Source organism: Adiantum capillus-veneris, chromosome 7, assembly GCF_014529385.1.
Source record: "Adiantum capillus-veneris isolate H3 chromosome 7, ASM1452938v2, whole genome shotgun sequence".
In the NCBI taxonomy this organism is placed as follows: domain Eukaryota; kingdom Viridiplantae; phylum Streptophyta; class Polypodiopsida; order Polypodiales; family Pteridaceae; genus Adiantum; species Adiantum capillus-veneris.
The window spans coordinates 74,022,391-74,045,793 of record NC_140937.1 but is presented as its reverse complement, the minus strand read 5'-3'; the positions used below and the strand labels follow the sequence as shown (position 1 = coordinate 74,045,793).

Below are 23,403 nucleotides of genomic sequence, written 5' to 3'. Positions count from 1 at the left end.
TCTTGGATTGTCCTCTCATAGATCAGTCACATCTCTAATATATTTACCATTGCCACTTACACCAAGATTGTAAGCATAGAGCAACTCTTACATGGTTTTTTCCATACAAGATTCAATGGCCCATGAAAAGGTTTATACAATGGTAACAACCCATTGTGTCCATTAGGCTTTGGGACCAGTTGTGTCATGTGCACATCTAACCTTATGTGCATGTGGACAAGCTGGAACTCCTAGGGTTTAGGAAAACCTAGGAAGTGTTTTAGCACCGTTGCGAGCCTATTTGCAAAACATGCATGTCCAAGCACTTGGATTAGTCGCATACCCTCTAGAGTTTGTTATGTGTAGGCATTGGGGAGTGTTCCCATATGTTTGCATAAGTATTCAACCTAGGTATTTGTATGTGAATCACCTCTTATTATTAATAGTTCAACTTTTCAATAAGTGACATGTTTACATCATTTTAGAAATTGTGGGATTTTTAAGTTGCATTGCTTGACCAACTTTTATCCTAGATATAAGTGACCCTAATGGTTACTTCTTAAAATTAAGTTAACACCTCAATACTAACACTAGTACCCACAGTACCTCAACACCTGTAACATTTTTGCTAGCAATTTCACCATCAACACCCACAGCATTTTTCCATCAGCATATTCAACCCACCAACATTTTCAACCATCAGTAGTGGATCACATCGTCATCAATTTTTGCCTCAAGAATCACATCAACCAACGTTTGTAGTTTTCAAGCCCAATAAGCTTTTTCAATTTTCAACCCATAGCCTCGTCGCAATTGCAAATCCCAATCAAAATTTCTAGTGTTTTGCATTTTCAACCTTTAGCCTTTTATCCGATTAAGCATCTTAACATCCAAGACCATTGTATCAACATTTGTGCAATCTAAAGCAATATACCTTTCTAGCGATAGAGAGGGGGTCCTTGGAGGGGGGTTTGGGACCCCATCTGATGAATCATCTCTCTAAATCTCTCTTTTAGTACCTTCACTCACAGTATCACTCTCCTCTTTCTAGTCTTTGCACATCTCTCATGAAGTAAAAATAACTCTCATTCTATAAAAGGAACCTTGAGTATGTACTAAGCACTCGTCCTAAGCATTCACCATCGATCACTTCCACTTCACATTACATTGGTATCAGAGCTCTTTGGTAGTGTTTGATATCATCACTCAAAAAGAGAACCTAAAGAATCTCTTTAAGATTCATTTTCACAATGAATCTTTGTGTCCCGCCTTGGACTTATATAAGATTTATTTTCACAAAGAATCTATGTCCCCGCCTTAGACTTCTTTAAGATTCATTTTCACAAAGAGTTTGTGTGCATGTCTTGGACTCATTAACCACTCCCACTCTTAGTCCATCGCACATTGAGCGCGCTCCCGACTTCATCGCTTTCTCTTAAGGTCAATTAAGCCATAAAAAACAATATATTTTTTATTTGTTTTTGCTTATTTGAGATTGCACGTAACCCAAGGCCACTTCGGTATGTCAATCTCTCTAATTTGTGTTTTTTAAAAAGTGATAGGTAACCCAAAAAAGAAAGGCTTGTCCAACCTCCACGCATTCTTGTTTCCACTCATTGAGAGCAAACGTTGCACATTGCGACAAGCCAATCAATGTGAGGTGGGAAAAAACAACCTTGGTGTGAGCGCCTAAGAACCCAAGTACCCAAGTACTCAATGCATGGTTATCACTAGAAGCAAGATGAATACTTTGCATGAAGGTGATGAAAGTGAAATTGAAGAAGTCTCTACACCAAGAGGACCATTTCCAAATCCTCCTCCATCCACATATACGCCACAAATTGTACCAGATTTTATGGAGGCTTTGGTAAAATCTATGATGAAGATGCTACAACAAGAGGCTCAACAAGCCGCCATAGAGCAAGCTCGCAAACCTCAACGCACAACGGTTGATAAAAAGAGGGAAGATTACCAAACATTGGATCATATTGTAACAATGGATTTTTTTGTTAGTCCCAATGTGAATCTTCAAGACAAGAGTTATGGTTTACAAACTTCATCTACTTGGGAGAGCAAGAAAGTTGTACTTAATTTTTACATCTTAAGACAAGATTCAAAAAACATGTTCTCGCATCTTAGAGAGCTAAAAAAAAAAGTCATAGTAACCTCTTTTTTATGGCAAATCGCACAACTCTCATGCGAAGTAATAAAGTACGTCTATGAGCTCCAACAAGTCACTTGGCTGCATTTGAACCAATTACCCTGGTCACCAAGGATGAATGCTAAAACAACCTAGAATTGTTCCCTGTCCGAGAACTTATGGCAGCAATTCGTTGCCTCTTAGGTGGCTCTATATCAAGTGTTTTTAGCCTGAGGTTCCTATGGTTGTATGGAACATGAGACAAGCAACCATGTATGGAAATGTCCTACATCATTGCCTATTGTGATCAAATCTCTCTCTCTCTCTCTCTCTCTCTCTCTCTCTCTGAGGACATGGAAAGTATCAAACTAGAGAAACTTATAATAACAGCAGGTAAGTTAATGCAATCCAAAATCCGGTAAAGAAAGCCTTAAATTAAATAATGTCGTTGGGTACTAAAACAAGAATGGCATCTACCACAATATGTGCTTGAGCCTTGAAGCTACAGAGTCCGAGGGAGCAGGCAAAAGGATATAAAAACAGGATGTCCAAAATCCTCTCAAAAATACATATACTCTGGTTCACATGCATTTATGAAGTGGGAGCAGTAGAGGACATGAATGTAATACCTTTGACAGGATATGAATACATAGGGTCCTTACTTGTCACATTACTCTCCTTGTGTGTGTCATTTTTCCGTGAGCCACTTAATTCCTTATCCAAGGGAGAATCCTTCTTGTCTCGATAGTTCTCTTTGCCTCCATAATTGCAACCACTTCTAGGGGCACTCTTCTTGCCAGTTTTATTGGCAGGACTCAAGTTTGAACTGACTTCCTTCATAGTCTGGTGCTGAGGTGCAATTGCAAGCTCTTTCCCAAAGGAGTTGCGAAACAGGGGGTACGCTTGTGGATCCGTGCTTACCAAGAGAGGGCCAGGATTAATTGCCAGAGGAGGTGACCATGGCAGCGACACCTCACTAGGAAAGGCAGACATAGGGGAGCCAATGAAAGGGCCTCTTATTTCAGAATTGCAAGGCTTGGGCACAATGCATTTGTGAGAAGAGGGTACCAATTTCTTGACATGACGTGACTCTGTCTGCATAGAAGGCTTCAGCTCTGTGGCAACTGATACAGGCGCAGGCAGTAGCAAAGGACAAGGCTGTTCAGCTTCAGCTTTGCCATTCCCATGAGAGCCCTTTGAAGTCTCATTGGAAGAGTCAGACGGGAAGCCTACCATGTCAAATTTCACAGGTATCTTCATGGCACCCAGATGATCAAAAGAGACCTTGACATGATCTGGGGCTACTTTCCCAGCTGCCCACAAGATGCAAACTTTCGGGGAGACCGATGCCACCATAGGCTTTAGCTGCGGGAGATGCAGCACCTTTCCCAAACATGAAGCTATATCATGCAAGAAATCCTTTAAAAACAGGGGAAAGTCAGGAAAACTAACCCAAACAGGCATATCTTGCTTGTTGGAATCCTTTGAAGGAAAGAACAAAGGGAGATATGGCACAACGTAGACACCACCATCATTGAAGGGCATCAGCCCATCCAAAAGGACCTTCTCTGCAGCTGATTTGGAGGCAAACTTGATGACAAAGAAGCCTTGTCCAAGAGGCCATACTTGCTCAATAGCTGGTCGAGAAGCATCATCCCCAGCCATCCACTCTTCCATTTCCACATCTCTCAAGACCTTGCCTTTCTGATAGCATACAACACACTTCTCTCTATAGTCTGCATATGAATGAAGCATTTTTCGCAAAGGAATGTTGACATGGAAGTCGACACCCTTGCAATTCATCCGGGCTCCAGCATTTAGGGCGTCGGGAGCATCAAGAGCTTCATCTTCCGCATCGGAAGGGGGTTCAAGGTTGAGAAACTCAGCAGCATCATTTACCCACAGATTGGTTCTCTTCTTGGACCAAGCAGGAAGGTAGGGCTCTTCATCATGGGTGAAGAGCAGTTTCTGCAGGCCCATGTCTTCATGTTGATCCAAGTCTATGAGCTCCACGTCCTTGGAGTCTCTAGCGCGCTTACGGGAACAGGTAGCTTCATCGCCACCATGGGAGTTTGCCATCCCTCTCTCTCTCTCTCTCTCTCCCCTCGTTTCCTTTACGTCGTTGTCTAATTTATCATTTGTGCTAAGGTTCGAACTTGGAGGGAACTTTTAAATTTTCTTCCCGGGCCTTGATTAAAGATCGTCATAAAGGCCAGCAAGGCACATGTCACACGAGCTAATGAGCATCTTTCAAAAGAACCATAGTTATCTTTTGATAAAACTTTATTAACAGCCGCTAAAGGTAGAGTGAGGACTTAGGACTCATGACTCAGCGATAGGATAGGATAGGATTTGATGTACATCTTCCCTTTTTTAGGCATTTTTCCCTTCGTATAAAGGGCCAAATTTTAATGAATCTTTCATTGGAAGGGCTTGCCTAAAAGTTGCCCTTCTTTGGGGAAGGGAAGTAAAATAGGGTACTCGCCAATGGAAGGGGAGTAGTCAACAAGAGCTAGCTCAGTTGGTAGAGCAAGAGCCCCTTGTGTCAAAGGTCTTGGGTTCAAACCCCCTTGACAGCTTGTATGACATGTAGCCCTTAGGGGCTGTTCCGCTAGTCCAAATGATGGATTGGCCACCCTAACCCGGCTGGGAAGACTCACCTTAAGAGTCGGATTGCCTCCACCTCTACGCGGGTTGGGTGTGTGTGTTGTAATTTCAAAGTTCTACTCTCTCACAAAAAAAGGAAAAAAAAAGAAAGGGGAGTACATTAAGTTGCCCATTTAATTTAGAGAACATGCACATGGTACATCAATCAATATGGGAAGGTAGTATGTAAATAAAAGTGTCTTCTAGACTCTAGTCTTCATGTATCTAGTGGAGAATGTTTTGAATTTATCTAGTATTCTTCACCAAACATGTTGCTTCATTGCAAAAATTGACTTGTAATTTTTGTGATATTCCGTCTTTAGAAAAGCAATATGAAATTGTGCCCTTCCATAGGGAAAGGTACTATTTCTCAGTGCCTCGCTTTTGAAGAATAGGGGCCCTTCAAATCCTAACACCGAGGAGATTCATCTTTAACACTACCCATGTGCTCTCGCTTACAAAAATCCCCAAGCCTTCTATTTCACATATAGAGGCCGTGAATTCGTTTTAAGAGATGTATTTGTGTTCTATATTAGGACCTTCGTAGCTTTGTAAACAGAACCAAAAACTACTTGTGCGCATTAAAATGCAAATTCAACCTTAATTTCACCTTGAATTTTTAGGTTATGTTTTTAGCAAGCCCTTTGTTTGGACGTTATATTAAGGGATGGCATAGAAGGAGGGTGCGATACAAGACATGATTTTGGCAATGTGCAGGTCATTGCACCTACACTTACAATTATGTAATCTTGGGAAAAGGTGATGAACTTTGTGGATGGCATATGTTTGCCATGTTGAGGGGTAAAAATTATATGTGACACTATAATATGGAAGCATTCAAGTCACTATTAAAATCTCTCTCCTAAGTAGAGTAAAACAAGCCCCAAGAGACACCAACTTCCTCTTAACTATCACCTCAAAGATCCACTGAACAATTATCTCCAAGGAAGGGGACAATAAGGGGGCATTAGTTGGTGAAAGAGGTAGTGGCTACTTCAGTGAGTATGACTTGCAGGTATGTAGCTATATTTTGAGTAGGATAAGAGCTTTCCATAGAGTTCCACGAGATATCATGGACAAAGTTTCCACGGGTATCTTTCGTTCAAGCTAATGTTCAATATCAGGAGGCTAGTATTTACTTACTGAGTCTATGTCCTTTTTAAACCAATTAGTTTCACCAATCGTGGTCCAATTTGCAATATAATCTTGGACTAAGGTAGTCTCGAATTGCAAATATCAAATCCTCTAAATAGATTTGGTTGCTACCAATCCTATAGGAAGTATTGTATGGCTCATTTCAATCATGGGGATCTACTAATAGCAATGGGGACCCTCTTGGCTCATAGCGTTTGGGTGTCTATGAGATGCCAACATGGCATGAAGTGTACAGGAGAGCATACAGGGTTGTTGGTGAGACAATTTTGTTGCACAGAAGTTTCTTATACTCTCTAGCCATCAATTATTTCTAGTTTTGCAACATCATGGCCAAGGTGGCACTTCAAGATTCATCCCACCAAAGATTCATTATGGATGCAGCAAGTTAGGACCTTTTGTACCACATGGTGGTGTTATGCAAGGTCGTATTGAAAACAGTATATGGGCAAAGGGTAAAACATTCTCCATAAAGTTTTGCCAAGTACTAGCTTTTCAACATGCTTGGATTGTGTGCTTGCGCTATGTTGTAGCCAAGGGCATGAGAGTGGAGAAATAATTTTAGATCCCAAGTTCCAAATTCTAGATCAAATAGTTTGAGCACCTACCTAGTTTGACACCAAGTTTTTGGTGTTTGGTGGCATTTATTTGCTAGTATGTTTTTGCTTTATTCAACGTGCTTTGTTATCATATATATGTGGTAGTGATGCATGTGAACACACTTAGGACCGCCAATACATTTTTTCCCTCTGAAATTTGATATGGTTGCTTCTTTGCCGCCTCTTGAAGCACCTCTTAAGCATGTTTGTGAAGGCTGTATTTTGGGTAAGATTAAGCGTTCGAAGTTTCCAAAGGATGGCTCAGTAAGGGCTACATGAATCTTGCAACTTGTGCATAGTTGATGTTTGTGGGCCTATGCAAACTCCGTCCTTAGATAATTACCTATACTTTGTGACTTCCATTGGTGATTACTCTAGGAATGCATGGGTGCATCTTCTTAAAGCTAAGTCCAAAGTGTTCATGTGCTTCAAGCAATTTCTAGCTATGTCTGAAAATGTCTCTAAATGTAATGTGGACACCCTTCATTCAGATCGAGGGGGGGAGTATATGTCTCATGAGTTCACTGCATTTCTTGCTAATCGTGGATAAAACACCAATGTACAATTCCGTATACACCTCAACAAAATGGTGTTGCTGAAAGAAAAAATAGGTCACTTACGAAGATGGCACAATGTATGGTCAAGAGTAAAGCTTTGCCACATTCGTTTTGGCATGAGGCTATCATGCGTGCTTTTTATATACTTAACAAATGCCCTACCAAAGACTTGCAGTCCATGACTCCTTCTAAAGCATGGCATGATAAGAAGCCATCTATTGATCACATTCACATTTTTGGTTGTTTAGCTTATGCTTTGGTGCCACAAACGCAACACAAAAAATTCAATGATAAGGCTGTTAAATGCTTTTTTTTTGTTACAATATTGAAAGCAAAGGTTACATGTTATACCATCTACAAACGAAATGTATCTTGGTTGCACGAGATGTTTTGTTTGTGAAATATTCTTTTCAGCCTTTCTTATCATGTACCAGAGATAGTAATGTAAGATCACATGACATTTATGACACTTTGTTGCCTCTTTCTAATGATGGAAACTTGAATGTAAATTCCAATGAGGCACATGTATAGCCTATGGGGGTTTCTAAAAATGTTACGTACCATCCTATTATTGATACAGATGTACTTGATGTGGAAAGGGCTGAGAATAAGGAGGCTAGAGGTATGCCAAAATGGTTGGTGCATACTTTGTGTGATAGTAAATTGGATACACCTATGTCTAGTCATACTCGTTCATGTTCTCGCCATGTATCTTATGCGTCAAATTGTTATGCTTTGGCTGTTTCTAGTTTATGTGATGAGGAGGAACATCTTTCATTTAATGAAGCATAGAATTTTGAAAATTGGATGGTTGCCATGAAATCAAAATATGATGCACTTATAGAAAATGACACATAGACTTTATGTTATTTGCCTCCTGGCAAAAAGGCCATTGGTACAAAGTGGGTTTACAAGTTGAAATGTGAGCTAGATGGAGAGATTGATCACTATACTGCTAGACTTGTTGCAACAGGTTCTGCTCATAAAAAAGGCATTGACTATGAAGAGACTTTTTCTCCCACTTGTCGTATGACTACTGTTCGTTTTCTATGTGCATTGGTAGCTCATTTTGGATGGAATTTACATCAATCAAACATTGTTACTAATTTCTTGAATGGTGATATATTTGAGGAAGTATATGTAAAGTAGCCTCGCGATTTTTTCAAGAAAGGACATGAAAATAAAATGTGCAAATGTAAGAAAGCTTTGTATGGGTTGAAGCAGTCTCCTCGTGCTTTGTATGAGAAAGCTGACACTCATTTGGTTAAACAAGGATTTTGTAGCAATCCATCTAAAAGCACTTTGTATGTCAAGGATGAGGGTGATGTATTTCTCATTGTCGTTCTATTTGTAGATGATTTGTTGATTACTAGTCTGAATGAGACACACATTGCTAAATTCAAGGCTAATTCAAATGCTAATTTCAAGATGAAAGACTTGGGGATTTTGCATCGTTACTTGGACATACAATTTAAGCGGTGTGATGGAGGTATTGCCTTGTATCAAGCAAGCTACATAGAGACGTTACTACGTAAGTTTGGACTTGAGAAATACAAACCTATTTCTACTCCAATGGAAATAGGTTTAAAATTGAGTCTTCATGATGTTGGAGATCTTGCCAATTTCACTCTTTATCATACTGTTGTTGTGGATGCCTTATTTATGTATGCAAAATGAGGCTAGATATTCAATTTGTAGTCTCACAGGTCATCAGATTTATGCATAGCCTAGGGTCTAATCATTGGCAGTCTGTTTAAAGGACCTTTCGCTACTTGAGTGGCACTTTATATCTTGGGTTGTTTTATCCCGAGGGGTGATCATTGCCACCAGATTTTCATGCTTTCTTGGACTCAAATTGGGCTGGTTGTTATGCCAGAGAGTGTCCACAAGTGGTTTTTGTTTCATGCTCGGTAGTTCATCCATATCATGGTTAAGAAAGAAGCAACCTACAGTGGCCACTTCCAATTGTGAAGCTGAGTACAAGGCAATCTTCACAGCTACGATTGAGTGTGTATGGCTCAAACTCCTTATGACTGATTTGGGTGTTGGACAAGACAATGCCAACATCATCTGCATTGGTAGTTGCGAGGAACCCAGTTTAGAGATCAACTGGGCTTCTATGCTGACACGAGACATCCTTGTAGATATGTTCACAAAGGCATTGCCTCATAAGAAGTTTGAAGCTCTCCACAAAGATTTAGGCTTGCTTTCCTTTATGGGTTGATCATTTCCTTAGGGCATGGCACTTCCCTATACACTATGTGTCAGTTCTCATTCATTGCATCCCTCCAGGGTGGATTTGTTACTATATATGTGGTAGTGATGTGTGATGTGTTCACACACATCACTATCACAACTAGGACCACCGAGGCATTTTTTCCCTTGCTAGGAGGTTTTTTCCTCCATGCATTGTATATACGTCCATCATTCTAGGACTAACTTATCTTTCTTTTGTGCACTAAGCCAATACACTCTCTATTGTGTGCCTTGAGCTTCTTCATCTTCTCCAAGCTGTGTGTGCATCCTCACAACCCTAATTCCAACATGCTCATCATCTTGCTTTCTAGACATTCATTATGTTTAGTTATGCACTAGGAGGGTTTCTAATCACCAAGCAAAAAAACCTGAGCAAAGACACATTCTGAGGAAATCTGAGGGAAAATTTATACAAGAGAAACAATTATAAAAGAAAATGATTATGCCATGCATGTTATTTTTAGTACCACAAATCTATGAACTGATGGACACAAATTTGTATTTTAGAAACATCCATAAAATTGTATATACTATACTCAATAAATAGCGCAATTCTAGGTGACATACATCCTCTCCAAACAAGTCCCACCAAAACTTTGGCACATATATTTTCCAAAAGAAAGTCAACGCATGAACTCTATAACCTACGATGCTATTTGAGAACCTCCAAAGCTTGAAACAACTCTACTTTTGTAAGTGCAGATTGATGCACAAACTCATGTGCAACGGAGTCCAAACCAAGACTCTAAAAAACACAAAGTAGATGTGCTTGCAAGGCACATATGCAACATGTTTGCTTTCATGTCTCCAAAAATCCTCACAGCATCTGCTAAAGCGCACCGCACCTGCAAGTCACATATTCCACCAAGTAATGTCGATCAAAATGTTGTTCCATACCATTCATACTTGATCTTTCACCTTGTCATGGAAACTCAAAAGAAATATACCCATCATATTGCAATGGGAGCTTAGAGACTTGCATAACTTTCTGAACTTGTCCTCGTTGAGGTCCGTAGATTGTAATGTGCTTGATCATTGCTTATAGAAGATTAAAGAAGATATGCCTTGCAAGACGTAGAGGTAAAGTATGGTAAAGAGGCCCAATAGATCAGATATAGGAAGAAAAAAGAAAGGATGATACTCGCCACAATCAAAGGTGATATTTCAAATAACATTTGTTCAACTATTTTGACAGTGTTTGCTTTTGCAGTGGGTCTTTGCTTTAACTTATATACCACTAATATTCTTAACCATAGTGAGACCTGGCTCTAAAAGTCATTACTGCACCAACTGGCTGCCGAAAAATGGGTCGATATCGAAAAAAATGATTTGGGAAAATTACCAAAATACCCCTTAAATTTGTAAAAATTCCCAAAGTACCCCCAATATTTTGTCATAAATTCTCAAAATGCTCTTCAAATTTTCCGAAATCTCCAAAATACCCCTAGTTGTGAGATTAAATTTCTTCAAAGATAGAAAAATTCATAGCTTTTCATAAGAAGACCGATTGTCTATCAATACAAGATGATAAGCTATAATTTGAGCTGGTTATGTAGGCTTTGGAGATTAATTGTGTAAGACCTAGGGAACTAAGACATAGGATCCTCCTCCCTACCACCCTTTATATAGACCTAGCTCCTAGCTCTTTCCCTAAGCGGATCCCCAGTCCACACTAGTCCAGTCCATGCCCTTGGCCTAGGTCCCTGACCCCTTAGGTTGGGCCTTGGCCCGTAGGACCCTTGTCCTGACATTACTCCCCCCTTAAGAAGAGTTTTTGTCCTCAAAAATAAAAGTGGAGAACTTCTTCTTAAGAACACTAATGTTTTCGCAAGTGGCATCCCTCAAGGATCTAGCTGTTTGGTTGCCCGGAACACGGTTCCGCCTGAGGTTCAATGAAACCAAGAGTAACATCTTGATTTTCCACATTGTTGTCCATTTGCAACCATCTAGTGTATAAACTTCATTTAGAACGCACATGAGCATGCTAAACGAGTTATCACGACAAAGATGTACCTAAAGAGTACCACTTTTCACTTTCTATGAAAGTAACTTGTTGACCTAACTCATCAGCCAAGTGTAAGTCCTTGACTTGTTCTCAAATTTCATCAGTAAACAACCCCCACCCTAACGAGTGTCAAGGTTGAGAACCTGACTTATACATGAAGAGACTACCGAGTCGCAACATACATTAATTGATAGTAAGTAAACTCCAAGAAGAGCAGTAAATGCTTACTAATTGGATCGCTTGGTGCTAATGTACGCACTTTGCTTATCCTTCAGCACAAGATTACTCTTTGTAATCTGCCTATCCCCTTGGATAACTGACAATACTGAAGTGTGTTTTCCTCACGGTTTACAAACAGCCATCCCAGATGACTGGTAAACGGGGAATATGCATGCCGTTCCAGCCTTTGCTAAACACTAGGGCCCATAACACCTAGTGTGCATGCATTTAGCAAAAACAAACCCGAACCTGTATATCCATAATGATCCTTGCCAATACTTATGGAAAATGTGATGCGCATAGCACGCATTAAAAGGATTGTAAATAGTTCTGAAAAGAAACTAAATACTTATAGTTGCAATCTTTTGCAAGCCTTGCTGAAACATCTGAATCACAATAGAAGGTGAAACATTGATCACTTCTAGGTACAGACAATGAAAATTTTTCATTAACAACTTATAGCCTTGCTATATGTATAAACAACCCTCTGTAATGTTGTTTAGCAATACTTGTAGCTGAACAAGTCATTGTAAGTATCCGACAAATTTTGGCCACTGAAATTGCTCCTAATACGTCGTGCTGAAAATGGTCTAGAAAACAAATTTGACCAGCACTTAGGGACTTTTTCGTGACACATATTTAAAATAGGGGGCGCCAGTGTCAGTCCCAGAGACTCATATTCGCCACATGTGGAATATGTCTCCACTAAGGATGTTTGAAAAAGAACATCCTACAAGTACAAGATGTACTTGTGTGTGGAGGTAGCTCTAAACACTTTACGACAAGAGTGAGAGGGACCCTCATTCATTGCTCCAAACTGGCTAAACCAAACTCCTTGAGTTCCTAGACCATGTTGTATCCCATGTGACAACATGTGACAAATTGAATCCTACAAGTGGATTCATAACAGCGTAATGTACTTTGGACACTACGGCCCAAAATACTTGTTTCGACATGCCCTTGGCATGGCCGTGGGGATTGAACTGAAAGGTCAGTTACCCGTATTGTACTCCCCCCCTGTGAAAAACCAAGCAACAATGCACTAGAAACCCTGGGTGTTGCCTTCGCAATCCAAACCCGTTGGGTAGAATCTACGTAGTCAAACCCCTTGGTAAGACCCTTTTGTAGAAATTGCTCAACTAGCAGGTAACGGTAACCAACCTAGTTAAGCGTGTACAGAATGATGAGAATCAACTTGAAAAGTTGAATCTTTTCGTTACTGCGTGGTAGATTATGGAATTCTGTCCTTGAAAGTATAACGAGAATAGATCAAACTATGATCCTCAATGCCTATGGGGAGATGTAACAATTACCCACCGGGTCTTACCCCAAAACGGTATGTCCATAGGCAATCTGTAGTGCTATAGAGAGAGCCGGATATCCACACAAGTGAAATGGCTAGCTCTTATGGACAGCCATGCTGTCTCTACCTATTGCTGCGTCTATACTCCGTGGTGGAGATCAGCTGATGGGAGTTTAAGGTTATCAAAAACTCAACTCGAGCACCGCACTGAAACATGTAGTGCAAAATGATACTCTAAACATCCGTGATGACAGGACTCTTCCTTGTCAATTAACGTCAATGTGTACTCCACTGGGTAGAGCTGTTCGATCTTGAGAACAATCATCCAAGGAATACCAACAATTGGGTCTTACCCTAGATTTAACAATGGCTCTTAGCCAATGTGTGTGGCTCATAGCCCTCATGGAAATTAGTGTTTAATCGCCGAACCGATGAAGACTAATGTGGATGGCATCTTGCCCAATTTCTAGCTGAGAGTTAGAGCATCTTGGCTCAGGAGGACTCACTAGTGAAACATGTAGCAAAAGCTTCTTAGAAGATTTTCATTATTCCCTTAAAGAGAAAGAGAAAGAGAACAAGAGCATGCTGGGCTGAGGAACTTTCCTTAAGGTTTTAGAGTGTGTACCCAAGCTATGTGCTCTTACGCATCTTATGCCTAAATTGCAGCTTATCGTATAAGCATTTCATAGTTTTCCGGTATGACTCTCTCATCGAGAGAGGTAACCGAAGAACAAAAAACTCATTGCGAGCCACCTACCATACAGGGGTCGTGATTGTATGAGGACGACTTAGCCTTGGCACTTTGCCCGCCCGTCCATCCTTAGTCCGTCCTTGAGAGAGTTGCGAGTGTGATAGCGGAAGCGTAATGCATGAAGTGGTAGAATTGAATCCACCTCACTAGCATGCCTTGCATGCATAATTGTAAGCCCTTGCGTAGAGTGATGGCATCAACCGTGATAACCAAAACCATAAGTGTCGTGCACAGTTTAGACTGGCAGGGATTCTGTAAAGTGATATTCCCTATTTTTCCCGTTCCTCGAAGCCTTGCTTCATATAAAATTGCCAAAGCACTTTGCTTTGCACAATGACAGTAATTGCCAAGTAAAGTGTAAACAGGGAAAAACAAGAAAAACTTAAACTTGGCTAACCTGGTCGTTATTGCTGCAACCAATTGTCATGAAATTTGGAAGCAAAAACTCATTCCAAAACGGCCCATAGCCATATCTGCACAAATGCCCTCGTATATCCTATACACCCGTCTGGTACATAAGGAAATAACCTGCAATATGAAATTCTATCTAAAGAATACGCTTCCTAAGCAATGCACAGCCTTGCTGTTATACATAATCAAGTTGTACTTGCGTAAGGAAAAATCCTGCAACGAACATTAACCATTTAGAAACATCATAACCATGTCATATTCAAGCCATGCTTGATGCTGGTCGTCAACACAATCACTGGTCTCCAGGCAATCAAAGTTTGCTAAACCCATACCTTGCTGGGTGTAGACGCCTTGGACAACCCATACATGCACGCAAGTATGAGAACCACACGATTGGCACCAGCCGTACGTCGGACGGGATGCAACATGTGCTTGAGGAAAATAACAAAGAAAATTGAAATTTATTGCTTACCGCATAAATGCCCGAATGCAACTTGCCTTGGCGACCGCATGTCGAAGATATTCAAACTTGCGTGATCATGCAAGTCTCCAACATGACTAAAATTGTTTGCCGTTGCAAAAAAAAGTAGTGCAAACCCTCATCGACCGAACACAACCCGCCTAATTTCCAAGACATGCTGTGCATGCCGGATCATGCTGATGATCGACACTATCGGGCTTGTCATGCTTGCATGTTTTGGAATCTCTCCATTATGTATTTGCATTCCCTCCTCCATGCAATCGCCATGGCCCCTCCATGCTTGCCCATGACAGTGAACATGCAGGCCTTCGATGGGAGGGGCAGCCATGGGACGGCCCTCTAGGCGGTGCCTATGGGCGCCCAAACGGCCGTGGCCAAATTAATTAAAAAAAAAAAGAAACAGAAATAATCTCAGCGATGGCGGCCGCTCTGCGCGCAGACGATGCAGTAGATGGAGCTTGAGCAGGTCCTCCTCTCAAGGCGTCTCTGTGACGAAAATTGCCCCTTGAGCCATGGCGAACCGAGCGCGACAGAGAGAGACCAATTCCGTGCAGGTCACCGAGTGTCGAACCTCATGCAAGCGGTTGTTCCCATGGCCCTGCTGCTCGTGTCGACTTTCATCTTCTTCGGGCAAGCAGTCGCTCCCATGGCCCTGTTGCTCGTGTTGACTTTCATCTTCTTCGGGCAAGCAGCCGCTCCCACGGCCCTGTTTCTCGTGTCGACCTTCCTCCTCTTCAGCTTATGTCTTGAAGGGGCCATGCCCACGCAGCTTCTCCCTTGCAAGAGGGCTTGCCCACGACCCGAGAAAGAGAGAGAGAGAGAGAGAGAGAGAGAGAGAGAGAGAGCACGAGCATGCAACCGTTCTCCCCCCTCCTCCATGGCTCTGATACCAATGTAAGACCTAGGGAACTGAGACATAGGATCCTCCTCCCTACCGCCCTTTATATAGGCCTAGATCCTAGCTCTTGCCCTAAGCGGATCCCCAGTCCACACTGGCCCAGTCCAGGCCCTTGGCCTAGGTCCCTGACCCCCTAGGTTGGGCCTTGCCCCGTAGGACCCTTGTCCTGACAAATTGCTTCATTAAAGATTAGAAAATCTTGAACAATCCAACCAAAATAGATACAAGGGTATTTTGAAAAAAAATTAAATTTTAGGGATAATTTGGAAATTTCCACAAATTAGAGGGGTATTTAACTGATTTCCACGCTCATTTGCCGTCCATCCGTGCTTGAAACATCAAACATCTATCCTAGCAAAGTAAATGCAGGTCATGTTGCCGCTGCTCTAATCACAATGCAGACCCTGTGGGCTGCTGCTCTTTCCTGTGTCCGCCATAAGCGACACTGCCAAATCATCACCCCTTGTAGGTTTTGACTGCATCATCTACATACTATGCACTTGCGCCCACATCTTGCAACCATAGTTGGTCTGCTGCTGAAACCAGTCTGCGCCGGCGCGGACTGGTTTCAGCAGCAGACCAGCTATGGCTGCAAGATGTGGTGCATGCAGAGGAGCAACAGAGGCGAGGATTTTTTTTTAAAAATTTAACAGGTTTGCATTGTGAGCGTCAACAAAGGAGAAGGGCCAAAGCACTCTTGTCTACTGTGCTATGCAGAAGTGTGTGTGTCCGCCTGTATTTGTGTGCGCGCAATGAGCGCGTGCAGTACATAGATGCTAATCTTCAATAACGTAATTCCCCACTCGCTCGAACACACACATACATGGCTATACTATTAGATCTGTTTTCCTCTACCCCTAGATTGCCACATTTGTAGTCTCCCAAGTCTGGTTTGCACGAATATTGTTATACGCGTACGCAAAGAGGGTCGTGCATGGAGTGTGCGGCTTGCTTCTGTTCGGACCCACGTAACGCTCACATGCAGGCATGTACTAGGCCTAATTGTTAGATCTGGTTTGCATTAGTAGCCCATCTTTTCTAGATTGCCACAGTTTAGTCAGTTCATGGTCTTGTTTGCATGGAAATTGTTATCTGCATAAATAAGAGGGTGCTTAAATTGTGCTGTACCTTCTCAAAAGCTTTAAAATGGACATGGTTCATTGCAACCCCAAGCATTGATTTGTGAATACGGCTATATGCTTGCTTTTGCAATTGTCTCATAATTGCCTTCCTCATGAATTGAGATGCTCATGTAGCAGCTGCAGCTAATTGCTACTCTAAGTGTTGTACTCACTAGGGTGTGTGTGTGTGTGTGTGTGTGTGTGAGAGAGAGAGAGAGAGAGAGAGAGAGAGAGAGAGAGAGGAGAAGAAGAAGAAGATGCTCATGTAGCAGCTGCAGCTAATTGCTACTCTAAGTGTTGTGCTCACTTGGGTGTGTGTGTGTGTGTGTGCTCACTAGGGTGTGTGTGTGTGTGTGTGTGTGTGTGTGTGAGAGAGAGAGAGAGAGAGAGAGAGAGAGAGAGAGAGAGAGAGAGAGAGAGAGAGAGAAGAAGAAGAAGAAGAAGAAGAAGAAGAGAGAGAGAGAGAGAGAGAGAGAGAGAGGAGAGAGGTTGGTGCCGGCTTTATAAGTGTTGAAGCTACTGCAGTATTCAGACACCAAATATGGGCTTCGCATGCACGGAGTCCTTGCGGAGGATACATTTCACATGGATAAATTTCACATGGATAAATTTCACATAAGCATGCTCAAATGAATCTGAGGAGATTTTCAATAAAACCTCTCATCGTTTCTTAATACCTTCGGCTAGCCTCAAGTCAGCTATCTCAATTCCGTAGCTGATATCGCTGCTTGTATTTTCTTCCCTCCCATGATGTCCTCCACCTCACCTAATGCTACCACGTCACCGCCCCTCTTGCAAGTAAGTTGAATTTTACACCCTCTTCCTCTTGCTCAATAGTATACGGACTACTGCTACAACCAACCCGCGTCGGCGCGGACTGGTTGTGGCAACAGTCCATATACTATTGCAAGGGATGGCCCAATGCTGGAGCCGGATGAGGTGGAGGGTTGATTTTTTAAATTTTCTTATATGAGCATAATGCCTTATGTAAACCTGTAAAAAAATAGTGATTTAGAGACCTTCATGTCTTAGAATACATGCTTCGCTTTGCTTTGAGAATACTGCCTTATGTAAACCTGTAAAAAAATAGTGATTTAGAGACCTTCATGTCTAATGGAATCATGCGCAAAAAAAAGGCCTCCGGCGCGGAACAGTTTCGCATCGGGGCAAGGGAAAGCGAGGGGTCCTTTTTTTTGCATGTTTTTTTGTTTTGCAAAGAATCTGCACCCATGTTTTTGTAAAATCAAGGCATATAATTAGTTGTTTGGAACTTAATTATACATGTTTTTGGGTGTGAATTACTTATTAAATTTTCTAAGGTCGACATTAGGTGTGGTAAATATGGAATGTCTGACTCTTTGTGCTGGGTTTTTTTTCCTTCGAAAAGAGTTGGACTAATATCTTGCAACCTTTATAACTTAATCTTTTTAATTAGGATAACACTTATAGATCATCTGGTGCAATGATAGAAGGGGTTGTTCATTTCTTGTTTGAAAATTTGTGCGTAATCCTGCTGATAGTCGTTTCTCGGCTCTCTGTAATTGCCATAGTAAGTTATCTCACTCTATCAAATCACTCAAACACTGTGGTTACCCTCACCCTTTCACTGTATATAGGTGCGTGTGAGTTAGGGGACTTTTCCCATATCTCCTTACTGAAATAAAAAACCTTCAATTAGCTAGTCATTGGGCTAGTCGAGCCAAAAAAATAAAAAATATAAGTATATTATGGTCCATGCATATGTAAATATTTCTTTGTATATAGGGCCTAAATAAAAGATTTTTTCATAATTATTTTGGTATTTATTTAAATATTTCTACCTAGGTGTGTGTTATTTATGCTCTGTACATTGCCTCACCATTACCACAATTTTTCTTACCATTTTTCATACTCTTTATTCCATATAGAAATATTTTCATGTAAGCTTCTCTTATATTTGGCGTAACTCCACCCCAACAAAAATCCAAAAAACCTAGTTTTATTTATGTGTATATTTTTTCACTATTGTAATTTTTCCCTTCCTACATCTATTTTGTTTTTTTTCTAAAAAATTAGAATGCCAAAAATATTTATCTTTTTATGGTAGCCTCATAATGAGAGAGATTTCTTTTGACCCCTTTATATTTTTTCCACTTATATTAGTTATATTTGACATGTACATATTTTTTAGACCCCTCAATATTTGATTTTCTTAGTTGTACTATTCACTTATATCATGATCTCAACAATATCTTCAATTATAGACCTACCAAATAAGGTCAAAGGTAGGTGGCATGCATACATGCACTATGGAGGGCTCACTCTTGGAGGTATTCAAAAGAATCATCCAAAGAAGGACCCCACAAGGACCTTGTGCAGTGGAAAAAAACGGTCGGTTTTGCTGAATTTTTAAAGTTCACTTGCTCTCCGAATTTAAAAAGGTGATACAAACAAAAGTTGTAGCTCGTGGGCTGAACTTTTGCCTCAAATTTTTTCATATTTTTTTGAGCTACGAGCTGTGAGCTATGATTTTATTAGTGGACCCCAGTTTTCCCATGCTATGCAGCCACACTCTCTCTTCCACTTTATCATTTTACTCTTTCACACACACTTCTCCACTCATCATCCCCATCTCTCTCACCACTCCTCTCTGCACCCTACTCACCTTCTCCTCAACCTTGAAGAATAAGAGAAACCATGGTGAACTCATACCTCCCACACACAATTCCATTCCAAAATTGACCACCTAGTCTCATTTTTCCTCCTCCAAATTACCCATATCTATCAAAAAAACCACAAAATTCAGCCTCTTCTCTTAAAAGACAGCATCATGGCGGTTGATTACTCAGCTTCAATTACCTTGTCTCTCAAGGAAGGTCAAGAGTGGAGAAAAAATGTACCGTCAAAGCTAGTGGACCGTCAACAAGCGTCAAAATTGGCCCTACTCAAGACACTTGGAGCATCAACCTTGTAAGAAATCCACCTTTTCTTACCTCTTAAGAGTTTTTCTTCCTTATTTGTATTCTACATGGATACTCCCATTGTAAATATCCAATTCCATTTCTAAATTAATACTAACTCTACTAACACTAACCCACTATGAAAAGTCCTATCACCTCCATTTTTCTCCTCTCTCTTTCCCCACCAACTTCTTGATAATTCCAAGCAAAAGAAATTAGGTGAATTGCTGAAAATCTAACCCAACCATGGTTAGAGGAGTAACCCTAGCCTTCAAAATTGCTATAAAAGGAGGGTGTAGCTAGCACAAAAAAAGGAGAACAAAGAGCACTAAGCTATAGCTTGAGAAGCCAAGCTCAACCTCTTGAGTGGAATCTCATTGGCATTAGGCATATGTATGTGTTGTATTAGGGGTGATTAGCAAGGGAACTCTATGCCATTGTAAGAGAGAGTGATCATTAAATTGAGAGTAGGAAATCTATCATTTCTCCTACTAGTGTAAGCCCAACATTTCTTGAATCAAGGAGGGTGAATTTGGACTAAGCATGGATACCTTGTCTCCCTTCCAACGTGAAGTCATGGACAATAATGATGTGTAAGTGTCTTGGTGTTTTATTTAAGTTCTTGATAGCTTGTCTCCGGGTATTGTTATCAATTTAGCCATAAATCCCACGTGCTGTAAGAGGGCGACAGGGTGGAGAGGACTCCCTTGGCCTTAAGACAGTGATTGGGGTGGCTTTTTCCTTGTGATGTGTTGTGGTGTAATTTACTCAGGCTATGTTGAACAAATACTAATCTCACTTTGATTGGTCATGACAGATTTGTAAGAAGGCATTAGTGCAACAAGCACCCCCTTCCCCCTTCTCTCTCTTTCTTACATATATATATTTATGTTTGCTTGATCATTAACGATACACTTCAAATCAGCCCGAGCACCATCTCTCTCTCTCTCTCTCTCTCTCTCTCTCTCTCTCTCTCGTGTTTTAGTGTGTGAGAGTGTTCCATTGGTGTTAGGGTTAGTGTAAATTCCTTGCTTGTTTGTGGGTTGCTCTAACGATTCTCCTCTTTTGCGTCCTAGTTCGCTCTTAAACTAGGTGGTGCCCCTTGTGTAGTTGGGATTTGGCTGGGGGTTTGTTGTTTTGGTTTGTGTTGTGTTGTGCCCCAGCCCCATTGAGCAGCACGGGAGCCTTGAAGGGTGTTTAGAGGTTGCTCTTCTTGTTGCCTGCCCCGGACCGCTTCAAATTGGTGCCCCCACTGAGGACAGGCTTGTGTATGTTTTGTGAAGGCTCAACCTTTAGCATAATCAAGTAGCTTGCATGAATCACGAGAATTTGTATGATCCTTTCATTCCCATTGCAAGGCAAAAGGTACACATAATTGTTAGTACTAAGTTGCAATTTCAGCGAGTAATTCGTAGAATTTTAGGTCCTCTTAGGTTATCCAAGATAAACACTTCGGTAAATCCTTTTATTTTGCCTCTCATTAGGTACGATATTAGTTTGGACGTCTATATTTTTGTTTTGTTTTAAGAATTAGGTCATGCATAGACCATGGATAATGGCCCAGGAATACAGGTTTTTCCCTTTCATTTCACTCCACACATTAGAGTAAACATTGCAATTAGTAGAAAAATCCATTTTCAACAACGTATGGTATTCATGTTTGGTGCCCAAAGAGTAGGAGAAATTCTCGCGTCACCAAACCCTGTCATTCTACCTCTTATTGATTATCATAGGTCATTTGATGTGAATATTTTTATTTTGTTGTAGAATAGATTGCAATTTAGAAAATATTATTGTGTAAATCTTTTAAAGAAAGAAAAAACAAAAACGCGTCACTTTGAAATCAATTCAATGGAGATTTCAAGATGTCTTGCCGTATCAAGAGGATAGTAACTGATCAAGAATGTGTAGAAATGTTTGAGGTGGTCCTTAGGAAAGATGCTAGCACTTGGTTTGACTCTTTGCCTGAGGAAGTTAAGGGGAATTACACAGAAGTTTTGAATCGTTTTAAGAGATACTTCTTTGATCCCCAAAACACTCAAAAACTATGGCAAGACATTGTTTCTCATAAGCAAAAAGACTTAGATGACTACTACTTGTACAAGCAAGAGTTTCTACGTCTTTGGGCTCTATGGATACGAAATGTTGCTAACCCTGGTGATGGTGCAGAATTTTTAAAGAAGGAGAGGTTCATAGCCGGACTCTTTCCTGACCTTAAGGTAAAAGTTGAGGCGGGTGCACCTGCTACTTTTGATGCAGCTGAAACTAGGGCTGTTGAGAAGTATAGGAAACTCAAGTGCTTAAGGGGAGAGGTTCCAATAGAAGGTCTTAGACCCAAAGGTAAGTCACAAGCATCAACATCTAGGGAGCTTCCTGAGGTAACGGCTGAAGTGATTGAGAAGTTAAATGAATCTTTAAGCAGCCTGTCAATTCACCTTGCACAAGCTATAGGTCCAAAGGGACAAGCAAAGAAGTCAGAAGAGAGAGAGCCACGAACTAGGAGAGTCTTGCAATGTTGGAATTGCGGAGAGTCTGGACATGGGATGTATAATTGTCCTTGGCCCCGTGGAGAGCCAGGGAGACCTAACTTGAATTACCCAGTGATGAATGCAGGAGAAGGAACTGGTCAACAACCAAGGCTTCTACAAAGGCCAAATAGACCAAGACCACCTCCACAAGGGGTAGAAGGAGTTCCACCTTTGCCAGATCCAAATGTGCATGTGGTAGAGGTGACAAATTCAAATGAGGTTGACATGGAAGCCAAGGCATTAAGCGTGGCCGAGGAAAAGGTAAAGAGAAAGAAGGAGTCACATCACAGAGTGACCATGGACAAGGCAAGAAGGCAAAGGAGACCAAGGAAACCAAGAGGACTTGACGTCGTATCAACCTCCAAGACTTCTCTCTTGGACATGGTATGGCTCCGTACAACTTGTTGGAAGACATGAGAGGTAAGGGTCCTGATATTTCATGGCCTCAATTTCTTGCATTATGTCCACAAGTTAGGAGGGATTTAACAAGGGCAGTTAGCACTAGGAGAAAGGTAAAAGAGAGTGTGCCTGTTGTAAAAATTGCACAAGCTGAAATGAATGAGGACATTACACCGGTGCTAGACTGTTACATCAAAGGAAGATTGGTTAGGAAAGGTCTAGTGGATGGGGGTGCGCAAATTTGCATCATGACAGAGGGACTCATGCAAAGACTAGGCATGCACATCCATGAGACACCTGAAATCAAAGTCAAGATGACAAACAATAGCAAGGCTAGGTGTGTAGGCATTTGTAAAAATGTCTTTGTAAAGGCCTTTGGCATTAAGAAAGCGGTGGATTTTTATGTTATGTCGACCAAGGGAAGTGGTTATCCATTTATCCTAGGAAGACCATGGCTAATGAAAATGCGAGCTTTGCAGGATTGGGAGAGTGGAAAATTAATTTGCAGGAATGACAATCATAAGAAGGTTGTCTTTGACATGAAGGAGCAACGCCAAGAGGAGCTCTATGAAGAATCATCACAAAGCAAGACGGAGGAAGGCTGGACCGATAGCACTTCAGAAGAAGAAAGTAGCGGGAGCATTACTGAAGAGGAGTCTTCCATCGAAGTCATGGGGGTAAGGTTTAAGCCAAGCAACCAAGAGACCTCTTGTCAAGGCTTGGAGGAGGTAGGTCCTCAAGAGAACGCAGGTGTTCAAGATGAAGGGATGCTGGAAGGTATGCTATCAACAACACTTACAAAGGATGAAAGAGAGGAGTTCAAATGTGTGCTAAGGAAGTTTCCTAGGCTTTTTGCTAAAGACTACACCGACGTGCGTGGGGTAGATGTTGTTCAACACAAGATTGAGTTAAAGCCTGAGGCCACACCTAAAGCTCAGAAGCTACAAAGGCTAGGAGTTATAAAGGAGCAGGCTCTACTCAAGGAGGTAAGAAAGCTTCTAGCAACAGGTTTCATTTAG

General features: G+C 41.3%; 1 protein-coding gene across 1 annotated transcript; it reads right to left on the bottom strand.

Moving 5' to 3' along the window:
• Window positions 1-2,533: 2,533 nt before the first annotated feature.
• LOC147454063 (uncharacterized) lies at window positions 2,534-4,223 on the bottom strand. The gene has a single exon (XM_086517259.1). The coding sequence runs from the start codon at window positions 4,196-4,198 to the stop codon at window positions 2,711-2,713; it is 1,488 nt and encodes a 495-aa protein (XP_086373385.1). The 5' UTR covers window positions 4,199-4,223; the 3' UTR covers window positions 2,534-2,710.
• Between the last annotated feature and the right edge of the window lie 19,180 nt (window positions 4,224-23,403).